The 23,221-nt window shown below is 39.5% G+C and overlaps 1 protein-coding gene across 2 annotated transcripts; it reads right to left on the bottom strand.

Annotated features, from left to right (window-relative positions):
- Positions 1-4,675: 4,675 nt before the first annotated feature.
- Positions 4,676-23,169, bottom strand: CCDC47 (coiled-coil domain containing 47). Of its 2 annotated transcripts, none has more exons than XM_082442093.1 (13): positions 23,002-23,169; positions 18,442-18,710; positions 17,862-17,969; positions 16,412-16,586; positions 14,883-15,004; positions 14,432-14,497; positions 12,151-12,252; positions 11,842-11,952; positions 11,044-11,129; positions 9,635-9,693; positions 9,013-9,122; positions 8,620-8,787; positions 4,676-5,216 (listed from the first exon to the last, which is right to left on the bottom strand). In XM_082442093.1, exons 2-13 carry the CDS (start codon positions 18,703-18,705, stop codon positions 5,136-5,138), a joined length of 1,452 nt encoding a protein of 483 aa, XP_082298219.1. In that variant the 5' UTR covers positions 18,706-18,710; positions 23,002-23,169; the 3' UTR covers positions 4,676-5,135. The 2 variants fall into 2 exon arrangements, with proteins under 2 accessions (XP_082298219.1, XP_082298218.1); XM_082442092.1 differs by having other exon boundaries at positions 22,951-23,168.
- Between the last annotated feature and the right edge of the window lie 52 nt (positions 23,170-23,221).

Genomic DNA, 23,221 nt, shown 5'->3' with positions numbered 1-23,221 from the left:
CCTGGATCCTTCCCTACCCACAACTCTGAGAGACATGTTCTGTTTGCAGAAACCTGTCAGGTTTGCCTTGCTGGGGAAGCTAGCCTAAGCCAAGGCATGCAGGGCTTGAGAAAGGATGAAGCAGTAAGGGATGGAGCAAGTCTTCCTTCTGCGAGACTTTTTTTTTTCAGTGACTTACTCCGCCCACAGGGGTGCGGTGGGCTAGATCCAAAACTGGATATACGCCATCAAGTAATGAACACTCGCCCTTCCCAGCTACGACCCTTGACACGGATTTATACTGGTCTCACTTCCAAGACGGGGAAGAAGTTCGCTCCATTCAAACAGAGACCGATGGAAATTTGATGCCGAAACTGAATGTGAACTCTGCCGGTGCATCTCAGGATCTCACTGAATTCTGCACACATCACTTTGCTCTTATCTAGTGCTTTAACATTCCAAAACAGTATCCTCACTATTCTGTCATCAAATAAGATACTTCTCTCAGCAGCAAACTCGGTAAATTGACAAAGCAAGATAGTAGCAGAAATTGAAGTAAAATCCCTGCAATGTTTTTTTTTAAATTATTGAATGTGGGTTTTTTTCATAACTTTATTTTTATTTATTTATTTTTGGCTGCATTGGGTCTTCGTTCCTGTGCGTGGCGAGGGGGGGCAATTCTTCATTGCAGTGCCTGGGCTTCTCATTGCGGTGGCTTCTCTTGTTGTGGAGCACGGGCTCTAGGCAGGTGGGCTTCAGCAGTTGTGGCTCACGGGCTCAGTAGTTGTGGCTCGCGGGCTCTAGAGAGCAGGCTCAGTAGTTGTGGTGCAGGAGCTTAGTTGCTCCGCAGCATATGGGATCCTCCAGGACTAGGGATTGGACCCGCGTCCCCTGCATTGGCAGGTGGATTCTTAACCACTGTGCCACCAGGGAAGTCCCCCGCGATGTTCTCTTGAAAAGACCTTCTTCACGTGTGGTCTTTGGAATCAAGGGTACTAGAGGAGTCAGTGCCTGAAAGATGCCAGGCTTGATGCAGCCACCACAATGGGGAATTTAAACACGGAAGTACTTCTCATCTGTTCTAATGTCCAGCCCAGTAGCTATGTCATTTTCTAACTGGATGTCAGTTGGTCAAGGGGGCTAAAAGATCTCACCATCTTCATGACTGCCCACAAAAGATATTTTGAGAAACTTTTGGCCTAGACTCTGTTTCAAGGAGCAAATTTCCTTGCAAAAGGGCCTCCTAAATCCAGATTAATTAGAAAACTGGTGTAATGAAAGGTCAATTTTGAGAGTTTACAAACTCAGTTTCTCCTTGCTTTGCTTTTGACTTGAGTCATGGGATGCACAAACTCCCTATTGCTTTTCACTTATGTATCATAAGGGCTGGGACTCTCCAAGATTTCTGGAGCCTTCTGAAACTTGCTTGAAGCCTAGAGGAATGGAGATGGACTGAAGATCCTGGCTATTTTGTTTTTAACCCTGAGCACCCGGAGTGCACTGCCCTCTTCAAGATACCACATAAATTAACTGTGAGAAAGGTAAAACTAATTGCCTACAATACTCAAGTGAGAGCTAGAAATGCTTACAATGTGTAGTTTAACAAGTTGAGCAGGACTATTTTATAGAGCATTTTATGTGTCAAAGCACTTTATACATGTTATCTAATATCCTCTGAAAAGGCATTTTAGAAAGGGCAGAGTAGATGATGCCCACCTATAGCTAAGGAAAGAGACTTGTTACAGCACTAGGACAGCACCTGGCTCCCTACCCACAAACCCAGGGCTCTTTCCTGAAGCAGAAAACTAGCTTCAATTCTAGCTTTGCTACAACCTTGCTAAGTGATGCAGTTAACATGCAAGAAAAAGAGGCAAAAGAAAGCTATTTAAGCATTTAAGTTGGAAATGTGCTGGAACGCAAAGTTGTTACAACAAATAACCTAAGCCTGTATGATATTATCTGATCTCCAAATAACTCCCATGGAACTGAATACTTTAAAAGGCCTGGGTGTCTTTTACATAAATAAAAGTTACACTATTTGGAAAAGCAAAATAGGTGAAATTAAAGAGGACAATTAATTTTAGAAGATGAAAATATAACCTAATAATATCCATTAAGAGCAGTTAGTAATAGACACAAAGTTCTCCCTTTCAGGGAAAAAAACAACAACAAAAAACCTTCTTCTGAAATTGGTATTACTTCTCAGTTCACAGAGCTGAGAAGATGGCATTCAACTTGTGCAAAGATAAAAACATTACACTTTTTTCCAAATGCAAATAAATCTTTAGCCCATCACCAAACTCCAGAAACTGAGAAAATACTTTTCACTATTGTTTTAGTAGTGTGTAATAGAAGCCACTCTTATGGGTATAACTGTCTTCTCCCTCTTACACGCTTTCAAATAATTCAAAGCATGAATTTGAATTCATGGAGCCAGGAACAGTAAGGAAAGAGAATCGGGGGTGATTAAGTACAGTATTTCATCCCTCACACCAAAACGACTAGATCCTCGTACAACACTGCTCTAAGTAATTTTCACGTTTCCAATTCCTATTGGATGGGTGGAATGAGAATGCCAATTAATGTTTTTCTTTGGTCTAAGTTCCATCTAAAGAAAAGAGTTTCACATCTGGTGCCTGACAAGGAAAGTTTCTATTATTAAGGAAACAGAATTGTAAACTATCCCCCCCCACCCCAATAATACCCTGTCAAGTTTTGCAGATAAAGTTAGAGAACTCTGAAAGGATCTGCTTGGTTTCCACTGAGAGAAAGAAAAGCAAAACAGAATAAAGCAAAAATACACCACTTGGAGAATAGGCCTAGATGATACATTTTTTAAAGTGCTACCATTTACAGGAGAATTTTACATATATTACCTCTTGGTGTTGACCTACATTTGAGGTAGGTAGAGAAAATAATTACTTCCCTTACTTTGTAGAAGGAAGATCAGAACAGAGACTCAAAGAGGTTACCTGCCCAAAGTCAAAGGATTAGTAACTGGTTTTGCCGGCACTAAAGGCCAAGTCTCTATCTTCCAGTCCAGCACTTGCTGTGGTATTGCTAAGTGCCCAGGCAATGCAGACAAGACTGGAGGACGAGACAGGTTTTCCAACGTGTGCCAGTCAACAACATTCTCCTCTCTTTGTCCTCTCAGTCACAGGAGAGACAAGGGTGTCTCAACTCTAGTGGGGGACTCTGGGGAGAAGCCCATCAATGACATAATGGGGCTCTAAAAATATAAAACATTAATTAAAATAACTAGTGGAAATTCCCTGGTGGTCCAGTGGTTAGGACTGCACGCTTTCACTGCCGAGGGCGCAGGTTTGATCCCTCGTTGGGGAACCAAGATCCCGCAAGCCGTGCAGCACAGCCGAAAAACAAAACAAAACACCAAAAACTGGTAACAACTAAAGGATTACTGTCAATGCTAACTCTTTTGAGGGAAAAGCACTTCAGTGCTGACTTTTATTGAACAAGAAGAACATTCCTATGGGCTTATACTCTTGTAGGGCAACCCCAGAAAAGTAAAGGCGGCACTCTGAGACTTTTGTCAATTAGTTTAATATATGTCCATAGGTAGTTCATATGAATGCTTAAATTACAAAATTAGCTGCCATGGTCCAAATGTGTGGGACTTTAAGAAAGCTTTTATCAATCAAAAGATAGCTAAGCATACCAACTTTGATTTCTAAAATGCAGATTAAAGGTTTGTAAAACAAGGCTAATTCTAGAATTATATAGCATTAAGGTAATTAAATTTTGTTATTTTAATAACTTAATTTCATGAACTGTTAAAAAAATTACATTTGCATCTCCCAGTTTATACATTTCTGCATTAACCTAGAGAAAAACCCATGTGAAAAGTTTCCATGCAGTTACAAAGGCAGCAGCACATGCTGTTTTCACAGCAACTTGTTATTGCCTCAGAACACACCTGCACATAAAGCATCAACAAAAAATACCCACCCACCCCTCTCCCACAAAAAACCCAACCCTTTCCCATCCCCAGCAAAAATTACCTGGTACAAGCAGTGACTTAAAAAATGCTTTCTTAGTAGGAAGCATTTATAAAATGCAGAGATCTGAACAAGCTAAATGCTCGTGCAGATAGATGGGCCTCTCCCCCAAGAGTTCCTTCCTCAAGAGGCAGAAGGAACTCTCAATAGTCTAGGAAAGCTCATTTTTAAAAGTAGTTTATGCATATTCATGGCTATTTCTTTGAAAGAATATACCCAGTCTCAACTGTGGAAGAGATAAAAGCAGAAGGAGAAGCAAAGGGACATGGCCATAACACAGAGAACAGAGCTTCTCCGTGAACATCCCATAGGTTGCAGCGACCAAGAAGGAAAACTTTTGTGACTTCGCATAGACCACTGATCTCATCTAGGTGAAGCAGTTAATTTTTCATGCATTTGTTACTCAAGAAAACATACAACCACTTAAAATACAGCATTCACATTGTCATTAGCTCATGGTATCAGGTAAGGAGGAAACCGTGCTCCTGTACTACCTATCCCTAGAATTTTCCACATACATGTAAGTATCCTAAAGCCTAAAGATATCCTATCATACTGTCATCAGCACCTCCCACCTATAAAACATATACTGAACCAGACTGTTGAGTCCCTGAAATCTCAGTATCACATATAGTGTTCTAAATTTTATTTTTTTACAAGTTTCATGTAGACACAGAAGAGAACACCAAGCAATGTTTATTGTGCAATTCCAATAGTTATCTGTGGAATCTTGGTTTAGAGTCAGTCTTCATAGCCATTTCAACTGTCTAGTTTAAACAAAAAGTAACAATCTAATTATATATCTATAAATTTCATGATATTTCTTCAAATATCAAGCACTAGAAGTACTGATTCATGTTATAATTTTAAAAATGTTTTGAAACTACACAGATTTCATATATTATTCCTTTTATAAAATAATCAAAATAATCTGATTATCTGGAAGAAAATTACTGTAACAGAGTCCTTCCAATGTATCTATAACCTTTGTAAAACTCCACACCAAAAACAGAACACATGATGAAGTAAGGATTTCTCAGTCACTGGGAAACTTTACAATGAGAAATGAACTGGTATTTTTTGTTTTCTGTGAATTCAGAGCTTACAGGTGGCATAAGGACTCAGATCTCTTGGATGACTTTACATGGCTTTCACTTTGATTTGTTTCATTTTCATTTGCTTCTTCTCCAATTTCTTTTGCTCACGCCTCAAGGCAGCTTCCTAGAGAGAAAGAGGGAATGCAAACTAAGATTTCAGTACTTGTTTAAAAAAAAGTCAAAACTAGAATACTGCCTATACTATTTAGGCTAGCACCACAAATAACATTCCAGAAGATAGTTATAAGAATTGCTAATATGTATGTTGGTTAATGAAAATTACATTGAAATGAAGTAAAGATAACTAAAATCTCAAGTTAGAGAGAAATTAAACACTATACACTTAAGCAGACTTTGTTATTCTGGTCTGATTTTTCCTAAACACAGGAAACACTAGCCCAACTTTCATCATAACATATGTATCTGCCAAGGATTCGTATTTCAGTTCAGAAAACCTTAAGATCTTGTTTGATCAGATTATTAATTATAAATCTCTTCTTATTAGCATAGACTTTATGCCCAAGCACAACACTTTTCAATTCATAATGTTCAACTGGGAATTTTTATCATATTTTTATTTAGGAATTAGGAGGTTGTGTAAAAGGAGAAAGAGCTTCAAACACATTATTTTGGTAGCAAAAGTCACTGGTTTTTATCACCTGTACTGAGGGAAGCCTTACAGGCCAAGTCAAGTTATGACCTCACGGTTAGTTAACAGTAGCCACGTCTGATTAAAGCTTATTTCAGCTGCAATCTCAAGCCTAATTTTTTTAGGGGTTTAAGGTAGAAATGTTCTGATAAACATACTCCTCCACTGGTACAGGACTGAGAAAATATGGAAGAGGAAAAACAGAAAAACTTAGTATATATATAGTCCTCGACAGTATAACAAATTATGTTTCAAAGGGTGATTTGTAAATTGTTGGTTTGGGAACTACTGACTCTGTCAGGTTCTCACACTTGCTAACAAAAAACTATCCACTAACCATCAATACAGCAGGGTAAGCCTGAATGAGTATCTATCCAAAGCTGTGCTACTGTGTAACTATCTTGAAGAATTGAGCCATCATTGTTAACACCACTTCAATGGAAAAATGCATTCTGAGTTTGGGTTCACAGAGGCAGGAATGAAGCCACCTCCTTTGGCAGCTGCTGCCTCTTGTGAGGGCTCAGTAGCAAGCAAACAGCAATAGCATATTTGTCAGGAGCTATACTCTTCTGGGACAGCTATATAAAATGGTCAAAAGACTGTCCCAAGGTCCCTTTCCCACTGTCCAAACTCTTACCTCCACCATACTCATTCTTTCCCCAACACTATCCATCCCTTACCATATTACATACTATACACATGTGTAAAACTACCAATGCACAGAATACAGTATAGTGATTAAGAGAAGAAATCTGTTTACATCAACATATTTAAGAAACATGTTTATGTTAATGTCCATAAATATGTGAAAAATGTTCAATAATTCAAAAACTGCCAAAACAAATGAGATACCATTTCCCCACTAACAGTCATACATTCAAAAACTTGTTAAATAGTTTTCATAAAGACATGAGTAAAGAGGAGCTCTCATATCATGTACTGGTAAAAGTATGAACTGGTACAACTTCTTACTGGCAGCCAATCTCTCTTTTTCTCTCCTAGGATTGTTTTCTTCAAGAAATAAAAAAGAACAAATATGGAAAGACACTTTCTTGAAAGATTGCTATATTTTTAATATAAAAAGTTTATAAGATGATCTACATTAAGAAATGGAATATGTAGACTGAATATACACAGTTGAGGAACTAAATAAACTTGTGTTAACAGTGGTTACTTTTAGGGATGGGACCTGTCTGAAGTATTATGTTACATTGTTCTTACATGGTAGAATTAAGGTTAATGTTAATGTCTGTGTATACATTTCTCTATACTTTTCAAATTAAATATGTAACAAAACAAAACAAAGCTCTACCAGTAGTGGCAGGAAGGTCCAGATCATTGGTATAAATGAGCCATTCAAGCCGGAAATTCACTACAGGGTTTTTTGTGTTTTGTTTGGCTCCTTTCCCATTTAATTCACTAGATCTTTTTACAAGGTACCTAGGCCTAGATACTATAAAGTGGTGGTTCTAAAAAGTACATGGTTTACACCCACAAGCAACTTACAATCTGACTTAAGTTCTGGGCCCCTCTTTTACTTAAACCTACTATAGTTTCAAACTCTAGAAATAACTGGAGAACTTTTTTTTCATAGAAAAACGAAAGGCATTATCTATTAATGAGTCCATGTAGATTCTTCCTGTGTATCTGTTAAAAAGCCATTTATATTTATAAAGAAGACTACATGAACACAGAGCTCTATTTTCAGGGGAAAAATATCCATCAACTAAACGAAACCAAATCAAACAAAGATTGATGAGAAAGGATGAGAGGAGGGCTGTGGTACTCTGGGCACTACACTCAACAGCATTAATGACTCTACCAGCAACTAAAGTGCCGCACAGGGGCTCACTTTTTTTTTTCTTTTTTTAAAAATTAATTAATTTATTTTTGGCTGTGTTGGGTCTTCGTTGCTGCACGCGGACTTTCTCTAGTTGCGGGGAGTGGGGGCTACTCTTTGTTGAGGTGCGCGGGCTTCTCACTGTGGTGGCTTCTCTTGTTGCAGAGCACGGGCTCTAGGCACACGGGCTTCAGTAGTTGTGTCTCGCGGGCTCTAGGGCGCGCAGGCTTCTAGTAGTTGTGGCGCACAGGCTTAGTTGCTCCGGGGCATGTGGGATCTTCCCGGACCAGGGCTCGAACCCGTGTCCCCTGCACTGGCAGGCGGATTCTTAACCACTGTGCCACCAGGGAAGTCCAGTGGCTCACTTTTTCTTGGCAGCCTGCCTCCTCCACTTACAAGAATTTTCTTCAATCCTTGAGGTTATTCACATTAAAATTCACATTTCCCAGAACTCCTCTTTTTTGACCAGCATTTGCAAGGTTTAAAATTTTAGAGCTGGACTACAGCATCTTACTTCACAAAACATGAGAACATGCTGATGTTTGAAACATAACAGACTACAGCCTTAAAAAGCTCTTGAGTTTGAGATTCTAGTTATGTACAAAATAGAAAACAAAATACAAACAAAAAATATTAGAATTCTCTAATTCTATAATCAAAATAAAATTTTTACAAAACAAGTTTATTTGGACCATAGGGCACATGTCCTAGCCTCTATTAAAATTCCAAATTTCTTTCTACCTTAGTAAGTGTTTGGCTTGAGAGATGACAGTGGAACTTTCCAAAAGGGCCTGTGCTGGGGGAACAGGATAACTCATATCATTCTCCAGGATCGAGACTCAATCTAACGTGGTTTGAACAGGAAGGATTATTCTTTTTTTACAGTGCTATCAACTAACTGTCCCAAGTGCTGAGAAAATGCTAAGCTTTTAGCCTGTGTACATTCCTACACAGAATTACCTTAACAGCCAATGTGGCACAAATAGGCATCCTTATAAATCTGAGTTTTACCCCGGTGATAAGAAAAGTTTGTCTTACCTCCAGCCTGCGCTGTTTCTCAGGATCTTCCTCATTCATGATTCGCTCCTTCTCTGCTCTTTTCTTCTCCTCACGCCGAGACTGGGCAGCTTCCTGTCTCTGCACATGCGTCAGCTTCAAGAAGTTCTCCTCCACTCGAGCTCGGTTCTTGTCTGCTTTTTGTTTGCCCTTTCCCCAGGAAACAAAGCAATTTATAAGAAATCCATTTCAATCCAACAGAAACAAAATCCCATTTAATATTCTTTCATAAAACCACTCCCATGTAGCACTTTTAAGTCAACTAGCAAAGATAAAATCACTGAAATAATCGAAAGCTGACCCCCCTCCCCGCCGCCCCTTGGGGGAAAAACACAATAAAAGGCTCCAACTTATAATAAAGGCTGCAGGTCTTACTTCTCTGTTGAGTCGAAACTTTTTGGCTTTATCAATAGAATAAATCACCATGTTCATCAGGGGTAGTAAAGCCTCCATATCCTTTGGGTAAGTGTTACCTGAGCCAGGCACTGGAAAACAAAACCATTTTCCTATTGAGTTAATGGCAGCATTCATACTTCTTGTATTAACTTTTTTTTCTTTTTGTATTAATAGGCTCCTTTCTCCAAGTTTCTTAGGCAGCTAAAATGCAGCAGAAAATAGAAATTAAAATATATAAAAGGATCTCTTATTGAAGAAACCAAAAAACCAATAAGCTGGCATGAGGTGGTTTTTTTTAAAGATTTTTTTTTTGATGTGGACCATTTTTTTTAAGTCTTTATTGAATTTGTTACAATATTGAGTCTGTTATATGTTTTGGGTTTTTTGGCCGCAAGGCATGTGAGATCTTAGCTCCCTGAACAGGGATCGAACCGGCACCCCCTGCATTGGAAAGCCAAGTCTGAACCACTGGACCGCCAGGGAAATCCCTGGGGTTAGTTTTAATGTAGTTTTTTATAGCTATCATTTAGAAAGAAACAATACTCTCCTTAAGATCATCTCACAGAAAACAAAGAACTCAGACAGGACACAGAACACTTACCATTAAATGTAAACAATAGTGTCCTCTTAGTGTCAGGTAGCTTTAAAGGCTGACCTTCCCTGTCATAAAAGAAAGAGTTACTTAGAAAGAACACAAGAGAGAGATACTTCCCATGCACATAAGTCACCCAATTCACTTAGATGAACAGATACCTGTGCAAATAATCAGCACAGTATTTGGCTTGGCATCCCCAAGTCAAATACAATCTCAGAGCCCGAAGGAGCTTTACAGGTCATCTGGTCCACTCTTCTACCTGATGGATGCATTCCCAAGTGATCTTTATCCTATCCTTCAACACCTCCAGTGATGTCCCCTCCAGGCAGGATAATTCCATCTCACCTGGGGAGCCAGAAATGAGCCTGTATTTAAGTATGAGGCCCATATTTTACATAACCTTTTTGTTTATTTTGATGGATTTTTATGTTTTATTTCCAACTCTTTATCTATCTTCCTATGATGAAGGATCTTATTTTTGAGTCAGGCTCAGAATAAGTTGAGAAATAATCTACTATAGCATATATAATTTAGTTCTGACTCCCCAAAGAATCCTCTTGTAATCTTTGACTTTCAACCCTCCACACCTCCCCCCACATACAAAATGCTCCATGAATGCCGCAATGTGATACTTTGTCCACAGTGTTATTATTGAGTTGAGCAAGGCAAGGATGATCCAACACCATCTAGAGGCATAAGTAATTTTGATTACCATAGTGATTCTGACAGAAAATTAAAATTCAAATTGGCTTTTAACTGTATTCAACTCCACAGTCCTTAGCCAAAAATTTAGGTCAGAACCAATTCTACACCAAGGGTAAACTTAAATATGCTCTCCTGCGACAGGATGTGAAATCAAACAGCAAATTCAAGCCCTGAATATTTACATTCGAACAATATTACTATAAAGCCAGAAACTTTATGGGCATTAAGGGTGTCTGATAATACACTAGAAAGAATATAATCACTCAACCATTCAAAGAAGAAAGCCGGAAAAGGCCATGAATTACAAAATGCATACACCTGCAATCAAACACAAGTCAAACATCACAGACAGATTCACATCATAAAAGGAAAAAGAAAACCAAAAAGCAACAACCCTAGACTACAAAGGACAGAGATTACCAATTGCATTTTCTTAGTATTAGCCATTCTGTTAGATTCTCATTTACCTCACTGAGTGGGTGATGCATACATGTGGTGACACGTGCAAACTGGGGAGGCTTATTTGATTGTCCCCCATAGGTTTTCAATTACCTTCACGATGCATGCAGTCAAAGCAAAGGAAAACTTGGATGCTGTCACCAACTTCCCTCACTCATTTGGGAAGAGAAATTGCAGAAGCACCTTGCAGGTGTTTCAACACAGAAAGCTAGTGAAGAAAACTGATTTCAATATTTTTATTTTATACGTACTCTTGCATAATTTTTGGACCAGAGAACTGGTCTGAAAAATGAACAGATTCAATCTTGTCAGCATAGTGTGTAAGAAAGTGAACCATCTGAAATAAGAAAAGAAAATTATTTTTTTTAAAGTAGGTTTGATGCACTTCTCTTTTTTCATAAAGATATTCACTCTTTAATCCTCCTTACTTTTGCACAATGTCATGAAGGCTAAAGCTTAAAAAAATTAAATTTAAATAAGGACTCTCCCTATGATGAAACTACTGCCTTTCTTTAGTCACACCAATGATCAAAATTGAGCAGCTGAAAATATATCTCAAAATAGTGTTCAAAATACGAGTGAAAGCATGAACATAAAATCTAAAATAATTTTAGGAATTCTTCACAACCACATCACCCAGAACTTACATTTAGAACTGTCTTTGAGCTTTCCTATATTTTTATGATACTAAGATGTGCTGTTACCATACACAACCAATAGGAAAAAAATAGCTCTTTACATACCTGTCTTCTATACTAACTGAAACTTTAAAAAATGTACTAAATGACATGGTGATAAGGATTAAAGTAGTAGTGCTTTTTCAAAAAACCTGAAAGCCATTAGCAATCCTAGGGACAATCTGTTCTTGATTTAGAGAGAATTTCTTGACTAATAAAACTGTCTTTTCGACAAGTGAATCTATTGTTTACAGAAAGTATTTTAATGGTTGTGTGGGAAAGGAAGATAAAAATGAAGAATTTGTACAGTGTAACTTTCAGGGAGACTGCCCTGTAAATGGTCTACAAATGTATGTCTTCTATTGTATTTACCTTTGTATCCATCATTCCCTCTGTGACTTCTCCCATCTCTGACAGGATGGCCAAGGAGTCAGGCAGTCCATACTTCGCTCCAGACTTAGGTTTGTCACTACAAAACTCACTCTAGAGGAAGACGCAGTTGAAAGTAAGACATGATGTTTTATTATGCACAAGGACTTTTTCTTCTCAAGAGAATATGTACTGACCTATTTCAAAGTGATACAACTGTTCAAGTGATATAATTATCTTATGCTCTGAAGTCAAACATTTATGTAATAAAGAGGCACAGTTTCTACATATTTGAAAAAGAACCTGACATACCAGATCCTGCATCTCTTTCTGTAGTCGTACCAAGGCTTTCCGAGTACCAACAGCAAACACATAGGTATCCATGTCTTCATCATTCATGGTTACTTTTATTTGCTTTAAAAAAAAACCAACAAAACTCACCTGTTAGGTTCTGTGATAGGCAGATTTCTAAGACAGCCCCCAATATTCCTACCTGCTGGTGTATACATCCTCCCCTTGAATGTGAGCAGGACTTGTGAATGTGATGGTATTATCATTACCATGATTACGCTGTGTTACATGGCAGATGGTCCTTGATCAGTTGACTTTGAGTTAATCAAAAGGGACACTATCCTGGGTGGACTGACCTAATCAAGTGAGTCCTCAAAAGGGACTGGACCCTACTTGAAGAAAGAGTGAAAGTGTGAAAGGGCTATGGGGCGGAGGGGAATCACGTGGCAAGGACCTGAGAATAGCCTCTAGGAGCTAAGAGCGGTTCCCGGCGACAACTAGCAGGAAAATAGGAACTTGCAACCACAGGGAGCTGAATTCTGCCAACAGCCTAAATGACCCTATGAAGAAGGGTCCAAGCTCCAGAGGCATGGAAGCTCTGTGCACCACCCCACCCCCACGCCTCTCTTCCATTTGGCTGTTCCTGAATTGTAGCCTTTACAATGAACTGGTAAATGTAAGTAAAGTGTTTTCCTGAGTTCTGTGAGCTATTCTAGAAAATTATTGAATTGGAGGGGAGGGCTGTGGGAACTCTAGATTTATAGCTGGGCAGTCAGAAGTATGGCGGCCTGGGGCCTGCAACTGGCATCTGAAGTGTGGGCAATCTTGTGGGAATGAGACCTTTAACTTGTGGGATCTGGCACTAACTCCAAGTAGATGATATGAGAATTGGATTGAATTGTTGGACACCCAACTGGTATCTGGAGAATCAGAGAACTGGTTGTTGGTGTTGGAAACACCCCAGAGGCAGGTTAAACAGTTTTTAATACTCTACATTGGGCCAGAGAGATAAAGTTATAAGCCTAGAGTCTGGTGTGATAAAACATGGCCCTATTTGTCTTATTAACTATATCTTTAAAAGTTTGGGTCAAAAACTACCAGTATATATGTGGAAGAAGGGAAATGTTAATGTAGGGAAATATAGCAAAGATCTGGCAAGATGGCAGTTGCTAAAGAAAAGGTTTTCTGTTCTTTTATCATTGAGGGGAAACTACACAAAGTAACACCTTAAGCAGAACCCACATAAAAAGGCTTAAAAATATAAAAAACCCATATTTTTGTTGAGGCTGCTTTTCATTGCAGGGAAAAAAAACCCCAAAAAACAGCAAAAAAAGTAAAAGGCTGGCTGGCTCAGAGGAAAAGAGATTAAATCTACCTCAGGAAAGAACTGAAAACGATTAACACAACACTCTAAAGAATAATTCCTACAAAAAGATGGCTGAAGATGCAGCAAAACTTCCTCCTTTGAGTTTTAACTGAAGAGGCTCTAAAAACTAGTGGGTAAAATCATCAGTGGCCACATTAGAAAAATTAAAATAAATAAAAGAAACAGGTTTCCAACTAACAATAAGACCTTTAAAATAACAATTGCGTTTCAATCCAATAAAAAGTACCTAATTATATTACCAATATAGCACTTATTAACCAAATACTACTTTGTATTTTGATATATATGCATACATTTCTTGTTCTACTAGCTTATATAAAAGACTGTCTCATGTATTTTTGTTTCTTGCAGCAGTGGGAGTCAGCACAATTATTTATTGGAAGAATGAAGGGAGGGGGAATGTGGCATTTCTAATGAAGGACACAATTTTCAGATTAATATGTTAATTTAGCAAAGGAAAGAAAGTATACCAAACAATAAGGTCTCCATATTGTGTTATGAACTCATTCAGCCCAAGATGTATTACTTGAGGCAAAAAATATTTGAAAAGAAACCCAGCCTACTGCCAAAGATAAAAGCAGACACCAAAAGCAGAATCAGATGTGAGGGCAAATGGTCTGTGACAACTGTTTTTTCCCTCCATCATCCAGGTTGATTCTGTTGATCTACCTGGTGACAGAGTATTACCTCTTTCCCCACAAAAAGCACATACGTCTCCTCACACCCATCTGCACCTCCACCCCCAGTTTCACACTGAGTGGAAGATGATCTGTCTAGATAGAAAAGGTTCCATTTTTTGGGCAAGGGACACAAGTTGTTAGAAAGTCCAAATATAATCCTGGCAAGAAATGGAACAAGCTCTAAGAAGTTAAGAATTCAATCTGTACAGAGAAAACCAGCAGAATGAATACATACCACTTGATCACTCACTGGCCTCATCATCCGGGCCAGGACATTCAGTAAGTCCTGTCTCTTGAGGAACTAAAAAACAAAAAAAACCCAAGAGAACAATTGCAACTTCTGTTTGCTATAAGGAGAAGACATTGGAGGGGGACTCAAATGCTTCATCAAATATACTCTACATTTGCCAGTCAGTAAAAAAGATGATTTTTATTTACTTATTTATTTGGCTGTGCCGCGTGGCTTGCAGGATCTTAGTTCCCTGACCAGGGATCGAACCAGGGCCTCCTGCAGTGGAAGCGCAGAGTCTTAACCACTGGACCACCAGGGAATTCCCAAAAGATAATTTTTAGATCTCATTTTAAGTCAAACATGAAAACAATTAGACACTGATCTTACAGGACTTGGGATCACGCTGGAAAAAATGAAAGGAAGACACACACTGTACCAGAAATTCCCTACTTACCCTCAGCTGGATAAGCATGCCCTCACAGCACACTCGACCAGAACACCACAGGTTGTAAATGTGCTCGTTCTCCTGGTTCAGCTTTCCTGTGCTGGTGGCTTCTTTGTTAGTTCCATCATCCCCTAGGGGTAAAACCATTAACATGATTCACTGGAAATGTTGGGGCCTAATCACCACACACTCTTCTACTCTGACCCCCAAATGATGGTACCTTTAGGTTAACAATACTTAGCTATCTTATAGAACTCTCCTTTAGACATAGATTACAACAGATGAGCATTATTCCTTTTACTTCTAAAATGCTTTATTGTTGCCATTAAAAAATTATGGACTCTAGCATTACTTATGTGTCCTTGTTAATGACATTCAGCTTGAAATACAAGTATCTCGAGAGTAGGTACAAAATGGAGCAAAGTCAGTTTAAATGTCTCTGCCAAAAGTTAAAAAAAAAAAACAACTTATGTAGTGAATAAAAAATACCATTAATACTAACTATTCAACACTCCTTCACGGTGTTTCCTTTCATTTAACTTTATCCAAGTTTGTTTTTCCTGCAGCAAAATGATAACAGTGGTATTAAGAGCTACAAAAAGCTCAAATTCCAATAATTTCCTCTCTTCATTTAATTCATTAATGTACAAAAAAATGTGTCCAACTTTACAAGGTAAAGCAGACTGACACACCAAATGAAAACACACCAAGCGAAGTAGAAGGCATTAAAGGCTGCTTATTTTTTTCCTAATTTCCAGGTCAAAAAGTACTGAAATAGTATGGTACAATGGACAGCATGGACTTTGGAAGCAGGTAGACTAGGTTCTAATATCATGGTTGCGGTTGAACAGCTTAGACAAGTTTTAACACTTCTCTGGACTTCAGATCCCTCCTTAGGAAAACAGAAACTATATCCAACTGACAGTATTGTTCTAAAGATTAAATAAGAAACAATGTATGCAAAGTACCTAGCACAACATAGTACACAGTCCTGCTAAAGAGCAGAAGAGATGGATACTTGCTTGCTATCGAAGGGAAACAAAGTGTTCAAAGCCAAACTGAAGTGAAGGTGGGTGAGTCTACCTTACCCCCTACACTACACCATTACAAGGCTTCCTCTAAGGTATCAGTGTACACCTCTGCAGTGGATCTGACACTAAAGTGCCTAAAACCTGAAGGAATTTTGAAGGACTTCTAATTTCTAAAAGATGAATTGAAAGCATTTATTAAGCTATGTAAAATGTCAAAATTCTTTGCTTTTGGCTAGATTTTTATCAACTTGTTTTTATAACACTGATTGTCTCATTCTATCTGAAGCTGTATAGCAAATGATTGATGAAAGATGAGAAAATTATTTCATGAATGCAATTTATTCATTATGCAAAACCTAACAAAAAAGAGATCCTTGAGAGAAGAAAAAAAAGCATCCTCTTCAGCACTCCATGAAAGTAGTTATTAGATGCTTACACTGAGCGAATAAGCAGTTCTTACCAGAAAGTTTTCAAACAGGTGGCTAGACTTGTATTAGCCTAACTTACCTACTAAGGTAAAGTTGCTCTCCAAAAGCTCCCTATGAGTGTTAAACCAGGCCTGAGCAAGGCGACTGTTTTTATTCTTCCCGATGATATAATTCATGATGTAGGCAAGCAGACCAGTCACCATTAAAATCTCTAGATAATAACTCTCCCAACTGTTCTGGAGGTGTGCAGGAACCTAAAGAAGAACAATCGTTCCATTTAACGTTGGTTGAGGCTGAAGGACGAAGTCTAACTCAAGGTATGAAGGAGAATGATAAAACCCATAAACGGAAGTGGATACGTTAGGTAACTGCCACTGAATATGGTTATACTTTGAAAAATATGCCCATTTCGGTTTTCCAGGTCATCTTTTTTTTTCAGTGTTGCTTTTTTTTTTTAATGAAGGTTTTATTTATTATTTATTATTTATTTATTTATTTATTTATCTGGCTGTGTTGGCTCTTCATTGTTGCGCGCGGGCTTTCTCTAGTTGCAGCGAGCAGGGGCTACTCTTTGTTGCAGCATGCAGGCTTCTCACTGCGGTGGCTTCTCTTGTCGCAGAGCATGGGCTCTAGGCACGCGGGTTTCAGTAGTTGTGGCACGTGGGCTCAGTAGTTGTGGCTCGCGGGCTCTAGAGCGCAGGCTCAGTAGTTGAGGCGCACGGACATAGTTGCTCCGCGGCATGTGGTATCCTCTTGGACCAGGGATTGAACCCGTGTCCCCTGTGTTGGCAGGCAGATTCTTAACCACTGCGCCACCAGGAAAGTCCTTCCAGGTCATCTTTGTAAAAGATTCTTTAAGGAAATATGAGGATAATCAAATGGGATGAAAAGCTGGAAAGCCCTCTGTATTCATCTTGATTCTGAGTCCCACCCCCCAAATAAACCCAATGTCTATCCTCTTCATTCCTTGGTAAATAAAACTAGGAAGGCTAAAATAAAAACATACAGGTTGCGGGACTTCCCTGGTGGCACAGTGGTTAAGAATCCGCCTGCCAATGCAGGGGACATGGGTTCAAGCCCTGGTTCGGGAAGATCCCACATGCCGAGGAACAACTAAGCCCGTGTGCTGCGCGAGCCACAACTACTGAGCCCATGTGCTGCAACTACTGAAGCCTGCGCGCCTAGAGCCTGTGCTCCACAACAAGAGAAGCCACCGCAATGAGAAGCCCGTGCACTGCAATGAAGAGTAGCCCCCGCTCGCTGCAACTAGAGAAAGCCTGAGCGCAGCAACAAAGACCCAACGCAGCCAAAAATAAATAAATAAATAAATAAATTTATATAAAAAGAACCCAACAAAAGATACAGGTTGTTTTTCCGTGTGTCCACTGCATCAGAAGAACTGATGTCAAACTCTTTCATGGCTCCCATGTTACATCAACACCAGCTACGTGTCACTAATTATATTTCTGAGATTAACGACAGCAAGATATTCTGTTGGTTAGTTTGGGATTCAAAACCTGTATACCTACATCGACAATTGTTATTGGGTCTTTATTTTTGCTAGAAGAAGTATCTGGTTTGTCTTCATAACCTTCAAATTCTTCATCATCATATGGTTCACTCTCGGTATCTCCCTCCTACGAAAATGAGGCACAATCTGTTTTCCCCCACTAACATCACAGGCAATTTTATCTCATTTTTATAGGCAACATTTGTAGAGGAAAACAGAACATGAAAGCAGCAAGCATAGAACAGAGAGATATTACATATTTGAAACAAATGATGACTCCCCATGCATTTGAACCCTGAGCTCTAAATGATACAATTCCCACCCACCCACACACCAGTACATATCCACCCCCACTCCATCATCCTCCATCCAGGCTTTCCATAGAGGAGAAAAATACAATTCATTTTTTGTTGAATGTAAAAGGCAAGAACATACCACAAACATTTAGAAGCGCTCCATCTACTGAATAAAAATGAGCATACCAGAGGGTAAAGGTCTCCTTAGACCTGGGCATTACTTTCAATGTCTGGGGAAAGTGCTAGTTACACATTGTCCCATCCTTCCACTTTCCCAAGAAATCAATAAAAAAGAACCTTTACCTGGGTATCTGCATCTTCAAAATCTCCTTCTTGGTTTTCATCCTGCCCTTCCAACTCCACAGTAGTCTCGTCTTCATCATCTTCAGTGGTTATCACTCGTTGAGGAGATTCAGTAACAGAGTCTTCTGTGACATCCTCAAATTCAGCGAAGTCATTATCATCATACTCTACGATGTCTTCCTCATCCTCGAAATCATCAAACTTGGCTTCAGAGACACTCCCAAATATCAAAAGGACAACACAGAAAGCATGGAAGGCTTTCATTGCCCCTTAAAAATAAGTCAAACAAGACAAAAACAAAAACCCTAAGTGGACTGCCATTCTACACATACCGATCACATTTTGTAAACAGTTAAAAAATAAATCTAAGACTCTCCCACTTTTCTCTTATTTAATACTGTTCATTTCACATAGCATTATATACAGAATAATAAGGTGAGGTTCAAGAGGCCTGGGTTCTAGTCTGGACTCTCTCACTAGTTATCTGTAAAATCTTGTACTAGTCATTTAATTTCTTTAGGTTGGTTTCCATTTACACTGTGTGTTCAGTATGCAGTTTTTGAACACCTATAAAAAGCTTTATATAGAAACTGGGAAGAGGGATAATGAAAGAAGAATGAGATGCAACTATCTGTTGGTTGTAATAAAAATAATACATGAATGGAAAAGCTATTCATTCTTAGGTCAACTTTATGTGTGCACATCATCATCATCATCAAAGCAAATGTTTAAGACACAAAGTGCTAGGCACTGTCCTAAAGGCTTTACAAAAAGCAACCAATTTAATCCTCATGACAACCCTCTGAAGAAAGTGGTTTTATTAACATTCCCATTTCATAGATAAGGAAAACGAGGCACAGAAATGCTAAGTAATACAACCACCAAGTGACAGAGAACTATGTTCTGATGCCAGTTTTGCCTCCAGAATCCCTGCTATCAACCACTTCTCAGGCAGCACCTCCAAAGTCAGCCAGTAGCACTGATTTTGTTACTTATTTAAAGTAGCAATTTTTGCTAACACCACCTACTCAAGAACCACAGTATTATCCTAAATGGTCTCCCCTGCTCAACTCTCTCCCTACTCCATACTTCTCCCTAAAAACTACCTTTATCCTTCTAAAACATGACTTTTGTTACATAAGGATTCAATCACCAATGAAGGCTAACCAATTACCTAAAGAATAATAATAAAACTCCTCTGGCTTTCACTGCTTTTCATAAAATGATCCTACCATATCAAATAAAATGTTCCCTCACTGAGCATATCACCATGTCAGATACTATGCCAAGAGAACCTAGCTTCAAGGACATGAGTTACAGTATGACAGGGAAAATCTGAAACCGGTTAAACCATACATACATACAAAAAACAAACTTACTTTTTGTTTATTAAAAATTGTTATGACTGAAGTTAGAACCCAAGTTGTTTTAGAAGCAAATACACAAACAAAAAGGTTTAGAAGGTCATACATACATCTACATATAAATAGTAGTTATTATGTATGATAGGATTATGGGCATTTTGCCTTTATTTTTCTTTATATTGAATACTTTTCTAATTTTTCTATGATGTTCTTATAATAAAATGTTCTTCAAAAAATAAAATAAAAGGATAGTTCCTGCACTCAGGAAGAGGCACTGCAGACTGAGGAAGAGCTATAGCATAGAGGGCTGAAACAGCACATTTTAGGACTTTGGTATGATAGAACATTGGGTTTGTAGACCCAAATGGGGGAAATGAGGCTAAAGAGGCCAGCACAGGCCAGATCATGATGATCCTTATTTATTTATTTATTTATTTGACGATCCTTATTTAAATACCACACTAAGAAGTTTGGATGATTAGAATCAACTAAAGGATTTAAGTAAGAGAGTGACACAATCAGATTTGCAATTTAACCCTGACAGCTCATACAGAGGGTGAATTAGAGAAGGGCACCTGAGGTGGGAAAAACAGCAAGTGGCTGAGATAATTAGGAGATAAAACACGACCGAACTGGCAGTGGTATTGCGAATGAACAGGAAAACAGATTTGACAGGTATTAAGGATTATATTTGTCAGCATAAAGTGACTGAATATAAGGAATGTGGGAAAGGAAGATCTGGGGTGATTCCAAGTTTTGGCTTGATTAACAGCTGGACAAAGTCATCCTTGAGATAAAAAAACAATAAAGGAGCGAAAAAACTGGGGGAAGGCAATAAATTAAATTTAATACTTGTTGAAAACTCTGAAGTGTTTTCAAGCAGTATGTCACATGATTAACATTTATCTCTTAATTTTCACAATATCCTAAAAGGTATTATAACCTATTTTACAAAGGGAGAAAAGGAAGCATTTGAAGTATAAGCCTGGAGTTCAGGATACGCGCCTAAGCTGGAAATAGAGATGGTGTGAGAATGAAAGAGATCCCCAGGGAGTATTAAGAGTTAGGTTTTAAAAAAAAAAAGCACCAAAAAGTCTTGAAACAAATCATAACAGCTAAGAGTTGTGCATAATAGGGAGAACTGGAATGGGAATCTAAGGAATGGTTAAAGAAAAAGAGACTCTGGTCAAAGTGGTAGCACAGAAGTCAAAGGAGAAGCATATTTCTAAGAAGGAAACAGAGCTCGGTTTCGATTGCTGCAGAAAGTTCAAGTAAAATATGGACCAAAAATTTCCCAATGTTAATAAGGAAATCATTATTGGCAACTGCAAGGAAGTGGTAAGTATGAAAGCCAGGATGCAGGGAGCTGAGTACTAACAGAGTGAATGGGTGGCAAAAGGGCGTATGTATTGGGTTGGCCAAAAAGTTCGTTCGGTTTTAAGTTCAAAAAAGACACATTTTTCACTTTCATGAAGAACTTTATTGAACAACATATTCACTAACTGAAAGAACTTTTTGGCCAACCCAATACTGATCTCTCAAGGTGCTCTGGTATAGTGAATATTCTATATCTCATATTTACAACACCATAAATTCATAAAGGAAATTGGCTCAATATCAAAGGCTATTGCCCAATACCTTGCAACTCACGGCTGCTCAAGAAATGTTCTTAAAATTGGACAAAGTTCATAAATTTTGAAAGGCACAAATGATTTGAGAAATGCCACCAAGGATAGGCCAATATTATATCCTTTCCAATATTTGATCTTTGAGGTTAGCAGCAGGGGACATTTATGGGAAAACATAGCTGCCCTCTTGACAACAACCTCAAAGAGGCTCGTGATGTGTCTCCAAACACCCTTAGCTTCATAGTCAAAAGTGGAAGAAATACGAAAAGGAGCACATATGTTGGTGGAGTTAGGTTCGGTTTAAAACATCAGCTCTACCATTTGCCAGCCATATGATACTGGGCTAATTACTTAAACCCCTGTTCCCCACATACAAAAAAAGGGATAGTCATTCACTGCTTGCCTCACAGGGCTGTAGTGGATATTACAAGAGATACGTGCTCGGCACACAGAAGATACTCAATAAATAGTTCCCATTACTTCCTTCCACTGTGCCTTATGAACGCCCTTTAAGGTGTAAAAATACCTCATTTTTAGTGTTTCTCTTTCAGATCTCAGTTTTAAACTTTTTCAAATAGAAGCAAATAAAGGTTAACACTGGCACAGTCAACTTGATTAACTCCCTGACAAAAGGTCTGGTCATTTCAAAGTGAATTTCCACTTAGAACGTTCACACCACAGAAGCACTCCTAAGTTAACTCAGCCCTGTAACAGAGCTCCTTTAAGGGTATTTAGGTTAAAATTATCCAAGCCATCTGTGCCTTGGCCTTCCTTCCCAGAAGTCTGTCTGGTGCACCTGTCAACTCATTTCTCAAACGCACAACTCCCTGCCTGAGAGGCAGTCCTGAGACTCCTGGGGCAGGGCACCCCCAGCACTAACAAGTCTGGTCTGATTTCTTCTGCTAGCTCACCTGGCAGTCGCAGCGATTGGGTCTGGACTTAAAAACGGAAGGGGACTAAGTGCAGGAATCATTCCTTGTTGGCATTTTAGAGGAGGCCTTTCTGACAACGGCCAGACCCTGAGGCTTCTGGAGATCATGGAGACACTCTCCTGTCTCCTTACACATGGTGGATAAAAACATGTCATGTTAGAAACCTTCAGAGAAGACGGACCACAGAGGTTGCTGCTTCTGTTAAGCCTGCGGGGTCTAGTCTTTCCCCAGCAAGGAGAATCAATTCTACGCTGCATTCTTCCTGCTGGCACGCTGTGGGCTTGCTCTAACTTTGCTCTGCGGGTTGGCATTTGCTCACAGTTCTGGAAGTTCCCCAAAACCGTTAAAAGTCACTCCAACCCCGAACAGAACTCCCAACAGAAAATGGGCCCTGGGGTGGACAAAGTCTGGTTTGTTTTTAAGAAAGTCGGGAAAGGCGAGAAGGCGCGGGGACCGAGGCATGTCACCATAGGCTGGACTTAGGGGATGGGGTGGGAAAAGGGACCTGGTTAGGCCACGCAACTCAGCGTCACCGCTCGGCCCAGCCCGACGCCACCGACTAGCGCGTCACGGCCCGCTCCCTACCTGTACGGAGGGCTAGAACCCGGACCAGCGCGCCTGCGGCTGCCGCCTTACCCTCCCTGCCTCTCGGGCCGGCCACCGCCTGCCGGGTCACTGCGGTTTCACTGCCCTCGACGCCTCTAGGACACAGCCGGACGAGGTAGCTCAGTCACGCCGCACCACTCTTCACGTAACCTCCGCCAGCCGTTACGTAGAATGCGTGCGGCCCGTCCGCGCCTGCGCACGGCGCGGGGGCGGGACACAGCTCAGGGGGCCGAGCGAGACCTCCTCCTCC

Source organism: Balaenoptera physalus (assembly GCF_965194825.1).
Source record: "Balaenoptera physalus genome assembly, chromosome: 20".
Taxonomy (NCBI): Eukaryota; Metazoa; Chordata; class Mammalia; order Artiodactyla; family Balaenopteridae; genus Balaenoptera; species Balaenoptera physalus.
This window is presented reverse-complemented; position numbering and strand designations above follow the sequence as displayed.

Excerpts from the sequence above, each read along its gene's own strand:
- CCDC47 (XM_082442093.1), bottom strand. The coding sequence starts at position 18,705 with ATGAAAGCCTTCCATGCTTTCTGTGTTGTCCTTTTGATATTTGGGAGT. Across the intron at positions 12,253-14,431 it reads GGCCAGTGAGTGATCAAGTG|CAAATAAAAGTAACCATGAA; the intron begins GTATGTATTCAT and ends TTTTTTTTAAAG. Across the intron at positions 8,788-9,012 it reads AGTTTCGACTCAACAGAGAA|GGCAAACAAAAAGCAGACAA; the intron begins GTAAGACCTGCA and ends TCCTGGGGAAAG.